Source organism: Tripterygium wilfordii, chromosome 3 (genome assembly GCF_013401445.1).
Source record: "Tripterygium wilfordii isolate XIE 37 chromosome 3, ASM1340144v1, whole genome shotgun sequence".
Lineage (NCBI taxonomy): Eukaryota > Viridiplantae > Streptophyta > Magnoliopsida > Celastrales > Celastraceae > Tripterygium > Tripterygium wilfordii.
Genome location: NC_052234.1, coordinates 13147220 through 13160747, shown reverse-complemented (window position 1 = coordinate 13160747; position 13528 = coordinate 13147220). Strand labels below are relative to the sequence as shown.

The 13528-nt window shown below is 38.2% G+C and overlaps 2 protein-coding genes across 4 annotated transcripts; both read right to left on the bottom strand.

The window, feature by feature from the left end:
- Positions 1–1384: 1384 nt before the first annotated feature.
- On the bottom strand, positions 1385–3117 carry LOC119994975 (BAHD acyltransferase DCR-like). The gene has a single exon (XM_038841312.1). It carries the CDS (start codon positions 2977–2979, stop codon positions 1561–1563), a length of 1419 nt encoding a protein of 472 aa, XP_038697240.1. The 5' UTR covers positions 2980–3117; the 3' UTR covers positions 1385–1560.
- Positions 3118–7018: 3901 nt separating this feature from the next.
- LOC119991490 (putative tRNA (cytidine(32)/guanosine(34)-2'-O)-methyltransferase) lies at positions 7019–13347 on the bottom strand. Of its 3 annotated transcripts, XM_038837841.1 has the most exons (13): positions 13081–13345; positions 12731–12933; positions 11868–11939; positions 11688–11781; positions 11503–11552; positions 11102–11151; positions 9742–9850; positions 9589–9649; positions 9461–9513; positions 9039–9131; positions 8840–8903; positions 8544–8651; positions 7019–7797 (listed from the first exon to the last, which is right to left on the bottom strand). In XM_038837841.1, the coding sequence occupies exons 3-13, from the start codon at positions 11892–11894 to the stop codon at positions 7556–7558; spliced, it is 951 nt and encodes a 316-aa protein (XP_038693769.1). In that variant the 5' UTR covers positions 11895–11939; positions 12731–12933; positions 13081–13345; the 3' UTR covers positions 7019–7555. The 3 variants fall into 3 exon arrangements, with proteins under 3 accessions (XP_038693769.1, XP_038693774.1, XP_038693765.1); XM_038837846.1 differs by lacking the exon at positions 12731–12933 and having other exon boundaries at positions 13081–13347; XM_038837837.1 differs by having other exon boundaries at positions 12731–13345.
- Between the last annotated feature and the right edge of the window lie 181 nt (positions 13348–13528).

The following is a 13528-nucleotide window of genomic DNA, read 5'->3' as shown; positions in this document are numbered from 1 at the left end:
TTGCATAGAAAGGCACTTTGGATTGTTTATTCTAATTCTTCCTATTGAAACTTTTGTGTTGATTTCAGACCACACCTGGTCTCACAGCCTATAAAACACACTATGGTCTTCTATTTTTCTCTGTGTGTTCAACAATGCCCTGATTCTTCCCTTCAAGAGTAAGAGCTTTTATGTCTTTGTCTTTCTAGGCCCAACAACAATCCATACTAATTTGAGCTCAGGAAAATATCTTGTTACTATTTAGGAAGTTTGGCCAATTACTTTGCATATTTACCTGAGCGATGTGGGACAAGAGACTTAGTTTCATTATCACTCGGGCCGCGTGCTACATCGAACATTCTGGTGGACATATACAAAAACAAGTCTCCAATAATGCACAGAAGATTTGTATATGAGCAGGAAACAATGGACTGTTGCATCAGTAATCTAAATTTCCATATTATAAAATGATGGTTGGGAAATGGCACTACAAACCAAATGCCAATAATACATAATATGTCCTGTTTTCCTTTTTGTTTGCTTTTGAGTAGGTAAACGTAACATTCCTTGTCTTGCTTTGCTTTGGCAATACAACCTTTTAAACGTCTCAGGTCTCCCACCTTGCGTTGCCTTCAATATGTAACACCATACTTTGCAGTCCGCAAGGCTATTCTTCAAGATAATTTTCTGAAATAAAATTACGAGAGGAGAGTAAAAATGTCTATCATTACATGAGATAATTTTCACCACTTTTAGTCACAAAAACAGAATCCAATAAACATGATGCATAAAGTTTGCAGTTGCACTACCAAGATTGACCTGACCCTGTGCAGTTAAAAAGTCTAAATCCCCATTATTGCAACCAGCCCAGGTAAAAACACATGTTGCATTCCTAACTAAGAAACAAAAAAGTACCACACAGTGTGATTGAATTTCTTGTCCAGCAGCCAATGGAAAACAGGGATAAAGTTAAATGGTGAAAAGCAAATGTCACTGGTTTTTCCAACTATCAATTATATGTGTAAGGCATTAGTGCGAAAAGACTGTCTAACCACAAGCATTGGCATTTGCTCGGCCTTTATGTGTCTGTCTTGACATGGGTCTTCTTCCTTGTATTACAGATTCAAACAACTGATGTAATGGCATGTTTGTGTTTATATGAAGAGACTAGAAAAGTATCTGCTTAATTACAACGACTAAAAACACCTATAAAAGTCCAAGTGATGATAGGGATCCCATTCTCCCAGCTTTGAGTTATACGCAAATAATTTAATGTATATCATGTGAGTTATGTGGAGGTCACGAATTCATTTGAATCATGTGCGTCAGCCGCTAAAATAACGGGATACCAACGGTTGAAATTATTTTCATTTTTGCAAAAATCCACCCAACAAAAACGCAGAAATGAATATAATGGGATGGGCCTAGATTGGATCCACCTTTCCCCTTTTTGTATCAATTAATAAAAGTTCTTGAATGACAAGCCCAACTATATTATTTGTATGGCCTCAAGCCCAAATATAGAATGAAAGCCTCAGATCGATTTACAGATCCTAATTCACATTTACATGGTATGCCCAATCACAGGTTTGTTGATACATACTGCATGAACTCTGGATCACTCTCCAGCCCAGCCATCGTAGAAGGTGCTAAAACAACTTCAAGATCGACAGCTCCGTTTCCTTCTCTCCCAGGGAAGGCTGAGATCTTACCGTCAAACTTGTTGGCCCTGCCACTTCTCACCGCAAGAGGCCGGCCCCACCCAAAATCATTATCGTACATCGGAAATCTTGGCGAGCTTCCCATCGTGATCGATGCACCGTCGAAGTTCCCCAGCGGGAATAGTCTCGGCTCTCTCTCCCAGTCCTTTATGCCGCGTCGCACAGTCACGTCGTCGTGCGCCACCACATTTTTATGGAGTAGATCGGCTCCCCAATACAAATTGCGAGACAAAAGCTCTCCCGTCGAAGCGAGGGTGGGGATACTCTGTATTGCATTGCCGAAGTAGTAAGTGTGGAGTTGCGGCTCCAGCCGACGTCGACAGTTTACAGCCATTCGGAACGTGGTCGTTTTGGATGGCGCGAGCTTTCTCGCACGTGTCACGGAGCGCCATAATTGGGCGCACAGAGACTGAAAAGAAGAAATCTCCTCGGTACGAGTGTTTTTCTTTAGGAAAGTTTCCAAAACAGGAGTTTTGTTGGCGTTTCTTTCTCCGTTAAGGACTTTCAAACTGTCATTTTTTTTCTTCCCTAATATCTCTGCATGCTGTAACAGAGTACCGTTATTGGCTCTGTATTTGAGCTTCAAGATCGCTTCTCTACTAAAATGAAAAATCCTTTCGCGCAATGGCTCATGGCCTGAGAATGTCGCCTTTGGTCCACCGGTGGGGAATTCCAGCACCGCTGGCGAGTTAAACACTGTGTTGCGATTAAATTCTGGTGTATTCGAAATTTTCTTCACTCCCTTACAGATTTCTGCGAACGTGTTGAAGAAATGCCAAAGCGAAGTTCCATCAGTGACCGCGTGATTTACAGTGCAACCGATGAAAACCCCATCAGCTAATTCCGTCACTTGTACTGCCACCAAATGCTTGGAGTGGCCGGAATAGCTAAGCGTCCTGTCGAAAGTGAAGAACTCCTTAAAGCAGCCAGGGACATCAATTGGTGACAAAATTGTGTTCGTATCCAAATGTCTGGCCTTGGCTTCAAGAAATTCGACTCCAGCGTCATTACACAAGATGTGAACATGGCCGTCTTGGTCCGTGATGAGACGGCCGGCGAGAGCCGGGAAATGAGAGAGGCATACAGAGAGAGAGGTCTTGAGGAACGAAATGAGATCCTCAAAGGAGTAAGGAGGGTAATTAAGAAGAACACCCTTCTGGATGTATTGGCATGAGAGCATAGGAAGGTCAGAGACAGAGAGTTTCAATGTCTTGATTGTGGATTTTTGGTTTGGATGAATTGTGCATTTGGAGATGACAGTGGTAGAAGAAGAAGGCATTTTAGTCTCTGTGTCGGAGGGAATGCGAGTGAGGAGTAGGAGGGAGTGTGGTTGGGTTTAAATAAGGAGGCTAGGAGTCCAGATTCATGCACATAAGGTGGGTAGTTTCGGGGTGGTTGTTGATTATTCGTAGTTTCGGGGCAGGTAGGCCTTACTGCCTTAGTGTCACCACAATATTATATAGGATATGATGCAAATACACAGAGAGGCAGCCTGGCTGGCTGGGATAAGCTTGAGCTTAGTTCAGCTTACTGATCTGTCATTACTAGTTTGGTTAATTCGTATAAGTCCACTAATTTAATTGATTTATTATAAAAAAAAAAAGTAATTGATTTACCTTTTGGGCCCGGCCCAGTAGTGGAAAACGACAAAAGGTCAAATGTACGTCCCCGTTCATTGCATCTGAGAAAATATCATGACTCACACAGTGGGGCACTGCTGAGTACAAGTCATTTACGCATCAAGTCATAGTCATATCTAAATTCTAATGCACCCATTTTTATACCCACAAAAAAAAAAACCACCCAACAACCCAATAATGTGAATATTTCCCCCTCTATCGGTTTCCATCCAGTCATTATTATTGCCAAAACCAAAATTTCTTTTGACTTCTATTGTGCATTTGTAAACCTAAAGTCTAGACAGAGAAAATGTTGTTTAGTAGTTGTCCAAACAATTATACATTTATACTGTTAAATTACTTGCTGCAGTAGCTGTTTGTCCAAACAAAGATGTGCGGTTTATATATTGCTCTGGTGGATGTTGAGTTACATACATGAAAATGGTAAGCCAGATTACAAGCTAAATATAAGATTATTCTCACATGCTGACGGCCGTGATCTCGTGGTTAATTGAAATAATCTGCTGAAACAGTTGGATATTATTATCACATACGGAGGTCCGTAATCTTGTAGTTGAAATAAGCTGCTGAAACAGTTGGGGCCACTCTTACTGTCATTTGATGTGGTTGAAACAATGGGTACGCATACAATTATGTGTACATCACGGACGTCCACAGGTGAGAATACATTTATAAAAGCGTCCCAGTTCATGTTTTGAAACAACTGGGCCAGTTGTGGTTAGGTTCAAATGTCTTGAGACAAAAAAATACAACTATCGAAACTACAGTAGCTAGATTGTCCGAATATAGTCCTCCATTGTCTTTTCACCAACTTGTAAGTAAAGGTCATGCCAATTGCCGGAGATAAGACAGTAGAGATCTCCCATTTCGATTGTCCATGAAAAACAATTAAATAAACATTTTATAGGTTGTTATGATTGTTTTGTAATTGGCCACTAATCCTGGTTGAGAGAGCTGTTTTAAACGTTTTGGTGGCTATATAACCTAATCATCTGAATGCTAATAAATCATGATTATCTTGTCTAATGGTAAATAAACAATTATAGATTGTTATGATTGTTTTGTAATTGGCCACTAATCCTGGTCGAGAGAGTTAGAGAGGTGTTGTAAACATTTTGGTGACTATATAACTGTTGATGCAATAATTTAACAACCGAATTGTTTGTAAGTAATTTGAAGAAAGTAAAACAAGACAAAAATGTTTGTGTGGTTCGGCATTGAGCTTAGATTCACGGTGTAGATTCAATGTTCTCATTATTTTGTTTTGGTTGTAAATTGTACATGAATCAAGTATAGAATACTAAATCTCCTTTTTTATCTTCTCCCTTGCTAATAGCTTCTTTTATACTTATATTGTGTAGTTATCGGCAGTTTGCAATGGTTGAGGAAATTGATAACAGTTGAAGAAGTTTCTTGTCAATTCAGACATAACTGTTGTTGTGGAACTGTCTTATCTTCAGCTTCATCCTTCTACAGCCTGATCGACCTTTGTGTATCGGTCTTTTGTATTTGTATTGGCTTTGTATTGCCTTGTTTGACCAAGTCCTTTTGGATTGTATGTTTTGGTCTCAAATATGTTAGGCTTTGTTGACATTGTCTCTGTGAACTTATGTTTTGGTTTGGCCCATTTGTATTTGGGTTGAACATGACCCTTATATTTGAATGGGGCTGAACTTGACCCCTACAATTTGTCTCATATTTTTGAGTTAAAGAACTATTTGGTTGTTGAATTATTACATCAACAATAACCTAATAATTCGAACGCTAATGAATGATTATTTTGTCTAATAAAAAATGATATGACATTAATAATGGGAATTTGTGAATGTATGATCCAATAAAAATAAATGAAGAAGACGAATACATGTGGTGAATTCTCATTGATATTTTGATATTTTTTTTTTGATAAAAACTTCAATGACGACGATCATGTGATTAGCACTGAAGTGAGAAATTTAAGTGTTTAAACTTTAGACAAGTAGCTAGAGGCTGCGGTAGCACATTGGGAAGAATATAGAATAAATACAGACAAATTTCATGGCAAACATTATTATAGAAAATAAAAAAGGATGACCACATCTCTACCTTAATTTCCATACAAACACACTTTTCTCTGTGTGTGTGTATATATATATAAAATAATAATAATAAGTTTCAATGCCAGCCAGCTTTAACGTAACGTACAATGTATAGTAGTATTGGACCATTGGTAGAGAGGCATTGGCAGAATGGCAGGTAGTCTAGCTTTCATTTGGTTTGAAATCTGGCCACGTCCATCTTTCAAATATTGGTGTCACCAATTCGTGGCAAGCAAAATAGGGCCATCCAATGAAAAGCACGTGTGGCGCATTTGGGTGGCTATCTATAGCTACTTTGTCTTGGCCCTTGGGGATCAGACAACAAATTAAGTATTTTTTTAAAAATAAAAAATAATCAATTGGGTTTTGTATAGTAGACGAATTAATTAGGAATTAAATGTCCTTTTCTCTCCACTAGTAGTCTAGTACTAGTATAAAATATGACAATTTGTTTTGGATAATTAAGGTCTTTTATTCCGGCCGCTCTTCATTTTCCACACTAATAGTCTATTCTATTTTATACTACAGGTGCGTTTTCATTATTGAGATGGATAACTCCATAAATCTAAGCGAAGCTTCTTCATAGTCGATTCTGGTGTGCTATTGTGACAAAATTGGATGATGAATTAACAACTAGGCGGCTCTAGACTTGGCGCTGTGTGTTAAGATTGCACACGTGTTGGCACTTGAGTAGGTCATTGTCACCACTTTTGACCATATACAATGGCTGCCCTTGGCGTCTTGTCTGTGCGTGTCATGACTGCATGGGCTTTGGCACTTGAGTAGGTCATTGTCACCCCTTTTGACTATATACAAGGGCTTTGTTCGGTGCACAATTTTATTAATAGTATGTATGTTGGCATTATATAATATAGTAGATATTTTAGTTAAAAATGATTGCATATATGCACGTTCTTTTGTCCACTCTGTACACCTTATTGGCATGGACTATCAATCCCTTATTGGCAAAGAGACGCTCAAAAGCCCATAATTAGTGGGGGGAAAAGGCCTGTTCTGCCAAGTCTAAGAGGGCCCATTTGGCCCATCCTAGTTCCTAGTTCCTAGTTCCTAGATGTGGCCTTGTGAGTTTCGAATGCGTAATCCGTAATTTGAAACGCGGATTAATCGGTAATTTGCCTAGCATAACACTTCATTCAGTTTTTGGGCCTTAACAGGTAGGCCCATCACATCATCTGAAAAAACCTGATACGCCCACCAAAATCTGACTGCTCTGTGACTGACTTTGTCCCCACCGAGTCTAAGAGGGCCCAGTCGTGCTTTTCTACCCAAGGCCTTCAATTTTTTGGGATACGAATGGCCCACCATGTAGTGGTCCTACACTCCTACCGGTCAACCCGACAAATTCCATCCACCATACCATAAAACAAATGTTCGATGGTAAAGCCACATTAACTTTTGTTTTTTTAACTCAACAAACAAGGCATAAAATACCCAGCTCAAGTGGGATGGTTGAGAGTTGAGACTTTCAAAGGCCGGTTTAATGAACAAAGTTGGCATCCATGAGATTTCAATCAAGCTAATCCTACTAAATTGAAGATAGAGCCTGGGTCAAGATTGTAAGCATGTTATGCTATCACATTCCAAAGCCATATCACATGGCTTCTCAATTACTTGATCTATAATGCATAGCACATGAAAGGTTGGGGCCTATTGGCTAATACAACCCTATTAAAAGAAATGCATCTAACACAACTTTCCAACTCGAATTTGTTTCCAACTTTCCAATTAAAAGAAATGCTCTACGGTGTGTTTCCATGAGAAGGAGGTCTTCCAGCAAAGTCTCTTCAGCTAGTTTGGCAAGATCGAAATCTTTAGCAGATGAAATGTCTCTCAACGAGCTGAATATGTAGAAGATTGCATTTGAATTCTTGAAATCTTCTTCCTCTTCATAAAGATCAAACTCAGTTTCTGCAGATTATAGTTAGAAACTATTGCCACAAGGAGAGCATGTGAACTAAAAAATATGCTTAATACACATTTCTTCTAATAATAATATCTGACAAAGGGAAGTGCTTACGAAGGGAAGCAAAGCCCTACAACATAGCGTTCGCAATAAAATGTGCACAAGAATTATAAATAGTTTATTCCATATAGAAACAATAATTATTTCTGACCATCAAGAATCCAAGGAGAGCTTTTCAAGCTCTCGGGTACCGTGACTGGAAGCTTTCTTCAATTCAAGGGCTCTTTTATAAGGAGGGGCAATTGGGGGCTGTACAGGATCCAAGCTCTGGTAAGTTCCCTCAGTAACTTTTGGCAGTGGGTATGACCGGTCAGAATCATACCCACTGAGGTCTCCACACGCTAGAAATGGGATATACACCTTGTTCGGACCTTCCAACCACCCACTACTACAATCTGTCATGCAACACGTATATTTATAAGAGGGGGAGGGGAAAGAAATAACTACTGGCCATATACGAAAATCATGCTCCCAGTAGGATCAGTAATTCACCAAATAAAAGAATACTATACCAATTTTTGTAACTTTGGCCAACACATCTATGACTGCATAGGATTGAAGAGAAGCATTACCCAACAGTTTATCCGAATGAACAACTTTTACTTCCATAACAACAAAGAACAGTAGTCTAGGGCTAGAAGAATAGCAAAGCAAAGCTAGAGCCTATGACCTCTGGTTGCACTTAAGCAACTTTATCACTAGGCCATGGTTCGCCCTTTGATATTTATTCTTAATAATTCTAAATTCTTAGAGGTGAATAATTTTCAGTCTCTCCCTATGTTCTGCCATCTTCTGAACAGTAATCCAACTGACTGTAGATAAGTATTGTAAACTCAAAGGCCTGCCCATCTCATAGTTTACAATTGAAGGGACTTAAAAATCAAGATGGACTTGCATGCTACTGTCATTAAAATAGTAGAAATAATCTTCTAGTAGTAAGGAAAAGAAAAAACACACAGAATTCCATTCTGAACATGTTTCTAGAGAAAACAACAATCCATCCAAATACATGCAAAAGATGTCATTTTTTAACCACATTACATACTAACCATCAACCAGAAAATACATAACCAGTTTCTATTATGCTAAAGGTTTTCTCCTCTCTTTTTTTTCAATTGAATGGTAAAAATTGTAATATTACCCAGATCATCGACTCCAGAAGGACTCCCAATCTTTTCCAGCAGGCGATGCACGTCTTTAGGATTGAATCCTTCAGGGGGGGAATAATTCTCACAAACCGCAAATGCCTCTGCATGACAGAAAAAAACAACTTTCTCACTATCTTAACGATATTATTAAATATCTCTAAGGGCCATCCATGTTCAAGAGGGTGCTGGATCCAGGGCACATGCATTCTTTGTGCATTTAGGGAATGTGTCCGACTATATGAGCAGTGTACAGAAAATTAAAACAGTTAAAAAAAGATGTCACTCTTACCTATGCTTGAATTGCGGCTGCTTTTTGGTTTTGCAAAAGTCACTATGGGGAAAAACAGTTTCAGCTGCAGTAATGAGGGAGAAAAATAAGTTATATTCGATCTGGTTTGTTCGGTGCTGCCAAAATACTGCCTTAAATGTTGGGAAACGATTGCAAGTTGCAACCACTAAATATCTACCAAAACTGGAGATCATATTACCTGGCAATACAGAAGACTTGTATCTTTTCCGCGAAATATCTTCGCAATAAATTTCCCACCTTCTTTAAGGACATGTGTGACAATTGTTAAACCCTGGAAGAAAAATGACCTAAATGATGTTAGTGCAGAAAAACTTAGCAAGATTCACTAATATTTACACCCAAAAGTCCACAAAGCTACTAAATATGTGTTTTCCAACAGATAAAAAGTGTCAAAGAGTGAATTATGTACAAAATATATTAGTGCTGAACACTACTTAGAAGCAATTTGGAGCTATTGAACATGGCAGAATGACATGCATGCTCACCAAATGTATTCAAATTCCCCCTTGAATCGAAAAATACCACTCATAACTAAGAATAATTAGTTTTGCCAGGAAATTATTTACATTTAGTTTGGATACGAGGGTCCCAAAAACTTACAGCCAGTATGAGTTGGGACTGAACAAATTCATCCATGTCATGAAGACCAGTAACTGCAATCACATATCAAATGTTACAGATTTTGGTTGGCCATAAAGTAGAAAGCGGTAACCACAGATTTGGTTTACCATCAGGAGCACCATCACATACAACGAGGTCAGCCTTGCAGCCATCAAAGTGTCTAATAACCTGGTAAAAAGAATAAGATAAGCAATGGATACTAGTATATCATAAGCAGTCAAGCAATGAACAATAAGGATGCAATTATGCAACAATCCTACCACTTCTGCAGTTCGGGCATTGGTTATATCACCCTGCACCTGAATGACACCTTCAATTGGAGCCATGGGTTGCAAATCAATAGCCACAATAAGGGGATGATCTTTATCCCTGTGAATAGAATGAAAAGTTATAGAGTTGGCAGGAAGGTAGCAAAATAAAATAAGTTGTCTAAAAGCAATGTTATCAGACTCGACCCGTGCATCAACCCGTGGAAGAAATTTTGAAGGCTCAACCGGTTAACCCGAAGGGTCAAGGGGTTGAACCGCATGTTTTTTTAATTAATTAATTTTATTTATAAATATTAATAAATAAATATTAACTTAATTATGTGTCGTTTTATATCAATTACTAAATAGATCAACAATGATAATTAATTAATTTAAGATAGAAAGAAAAAAATATAGTAATATAATATCATACTTGACAGTAATAAACATGGTATTGAAATTAGTTTTAAGAATTTTCATAAAAAAACAGTTATAAACTTACAATAATATAAAAAAAGTTATAAAAAAAATTTATTATTAAAGTAGTGAGAAAATAAAAAACAAAATGCTTCAAGCCAAAGGAAATATGGGACCCACGCCTGTCATGGGCCCATCAATCCATGAAGTGAATCATGATTGAACAATTTTCAATTAATTTATTGTTATATCTTTTCTGATTTTCTCTCTTTGGTGGGAAATCCCACATCGAAAGTCTTACAAAATTTATCACCACAAGCTTAACATAAAAGAATGACAGGTACAAGGTTTGTAGGTAAAATATTTCGACTTAAATGCTGAGTGCTTCGATAAAAAAGTTATAATTTTTGAAAAGGTTTTTAACCCGTGAGTCGTTAAACCGTGCGGTTCAAGAATCAACCGCGGGACATACCGGTTTGGCACGGGTCAATTGCTTGTTCGGTTCAACATGAGGATCGACCCGGCATAGATGAAAATTGTTGGTTGAACCGGTCCGACCGACGGGCCGGGCCGGTTCTGATAACACTGTCTAAAAGTGTTCAAATCTATGAATCAGAAAATAAGAACCCCATAAAAAAAACAGTGGAAAGCATCTACATGCGATGAGAAGCTCATGCTTGAGAAATCTTCAAATCCAGGGGAACTCAATCATAAATGCAAATGCATAGTACAAGTAAGTTTTTCTACCCTCCACGAACCTATCATTCCCCCCCTTTTTTTAACAACATGCGTGCCCAAGCACATGCACAGAAACACACATACGTAAGTTACTGATAAATGAAGCAACATGAATTTGTTCAACATTTTCATGTTTTATGAATGTCTGATATATTGACGGTTACCAAGAAGGCTACTACAATAAACCAAACTTAAGAAAACACTAGAAATAACTTACTTTGAATCAGGTACAAGCTTTGCTGGAAGATATAATTTACGGCTCAAAACCTGTAATGATAAGAAAGCATTGAAAATCAGTAGAATCTCTTTTCATGTCACTAGTCCAAACAGCATAAGAATGAGTCAATCACAATTATTAACGCAACACGTGTCCAGACCAGCTTTCACGCATTCAGAGTACAGGAACCAAACCCTTAATTTCAGAAATTCCAACAAAATTTTCATTGAAAGTCGATGCGCATTCAAAATACAGCTTGTATTGACAGGAATACAGGAACAAATCTAAAGATTACGAAAACAGGCAAACAAGGAAATACAGGTGACAGTAAAATTTAAAAAAGACATACTTAAAACACTTGCACTATATAACATTACTGTAATAACTTGAAAATTGCGTACCTGACTCCAGCTACCAGGAGCAGCACATAAATCCACCACTCGCTTAACCCCTGCAAATCACATTTTTATTGACCAATATGAAGATGAAAGGTCTAAAATTTACATTGACATATTTATCTCTTGTTAACTTATCAATTTAATTGGACAACAACTGCCATGAGAGAGAGAAGCAACCTGGACCTCACCATCAAATATATTGAATTCCTCATCTATCTGCAGGAGCTTAAAGGCACTTCGCGCACGCCAACCTTCTTCTTTTGCCTTTCGATAATAGATATCCTACAAACCCAACTAGCCCACCATGAAGTTCACAAAATAAGGAAACTCTGGATATGAGACAGGAATACCATAAACAGAAACCCTACCCTCTTGTCCCGAGATGCTTTGCCCATCTTCTCAACGCCTTTGAACTTCTGTAGCTACTGAAAAAAAAACTTCTGCCACAAAAATCAGAAGAAGCTCATCAAGGGGGAACAAAGCGAACAAACAAGTAGAAAAATCTTCCTTTCTACCAAACACAGTTTCCTCCTCTCAAAAGAAAAGGAGGAATTTCATATGATCTCATACAAGTTTATTAGAGATCTGTCATCAAAGCCCACATAGGTTAATGGATTAAGATGCTTATTTTTACCAGGTCTACAATCCTCAGCAGAACCTGAAACTATATCGTATTCACTATCCAAACCGTTAATCTTTCTGACCAAACAAATCACAACAAAGAAAGGACGCTCTAATAGTCATATATATATATATATATATATATATATATATATATATATATATATATATAAAAGCTTAAGTCGGCATCACTTCAAATAAGATCAAATCTCTTGAATCTTGATCCTGCCATGAGTACCAGTACTACGACATGAACAGTAATCAAAATACCAAACAGTCATTTTATCGAACAAGTTATGTACATACCAGAAATTCTACGAAGCAAAAACATACAGGAAATGCATTCCAGGGATCTTTATATGAACAACTAATCATCAGCTTAAATTAACATGTCATAGAGAGAAATTATATCGGCAAATCAAAGAAGCGGAAGGACGAACCAAAAGAAAGGGGAAAGAAATATAGAAAAACGAAATAAAAGGACGAAGTGGAGGAAGACAGTGAAGTCCGAGCAAGTTAATTACTATCTGCTAAGAAACTAAACAGAGAAAAAAAAAGTAACAGAACAATTTTTAGACGACCATGAGAAGAGCAAAGAGTTAAAAGGCACCTGAATGCTAGAGAGTTGCGAATGACTAAGTAGGAGATTCAATGAATCGAACACTACAATGCAAATACAAAGACCGGTCGACTCCAATGAAGTCCCGGACGGCAATTCGCGGCTGCAAAGGAATATGGTACGGCGGGAGGGGAAACCTAATTTTGATTGTTTCCGCTTCTAGTTATGTTACGGGGAAACCTACGTAGGTGGTCCTTGAAAAAAAAAATAACGTTTCAAATTGCTGAACTGTGACATATTTCCCAGATTGGAATATAAAATTAAAAGAAAAATGCCACCTGTAATATAAAAAACAAAATAATCCAAAAAAAGATAAAGAGATATCCCCAATTTTTGCGGACCTCCTCCTCCTCTCCTGTTCCTCCACCCCCGTCTCTTCCGCAGATCGACTTGCTGAAAACACCATATCTCCTCCGAGACGGCGACATTGTAGAAGGGAGGCGCTTTTGCAGACTTTGTCGAAGATGCTGGAGCCTGGAGTCAACCATGGGCAGACGATCGACTTGCTAAAGACTGGTGATCTCCTCCGAGGCCCTGGATATTGAAAATGCGATGAGGGAGGAGATTATATCAAAACCACGAAACCAACCTCCAAGAACATGGTTTTCTGCCAGCTTTTCGTCTTCGAAACTGGAGATGGGCTGGGCTTTCCCTTAAACTCAAATTATGACAGGACAAAAAACTTATTTGGGCTGTGGGTCAGCAATCATCTGTCCGGAATTCCAAATCCATAGTTAGGCTTTCATTTGACGCTCAAGGCCCATTTAATTGCGTCGTAATAAATTATGG

Coding starts and splice junctions, on each gene's coding strand:
- LOC119994975 (XM_038841312.1), bottom strand. CDS start 2,979: ATGCCTTCTTCTTCTACCACTGTCATCTCCAAATGCACAATTCATCCA.
- LOC119991490 (XM_038837846.1), bottom strand. CDS start 11,894: ATGGGCAAAGCATCTCGGGACAAGAGG. Junction 9,851..11,101: donor AAGCTTGTACCTGATTCAAA/GTAAGTTATTTC, acceptor TTCTATTCACAG/GGATAAAGATCATCCCCTTA. Junction 9,132..9,460: donor AGTCCCAACTCATACTGGCT/GTAAGTTTTTGG, acceptor TTTTTCTTCCAG/GGTTTAACAATTGTCACACA.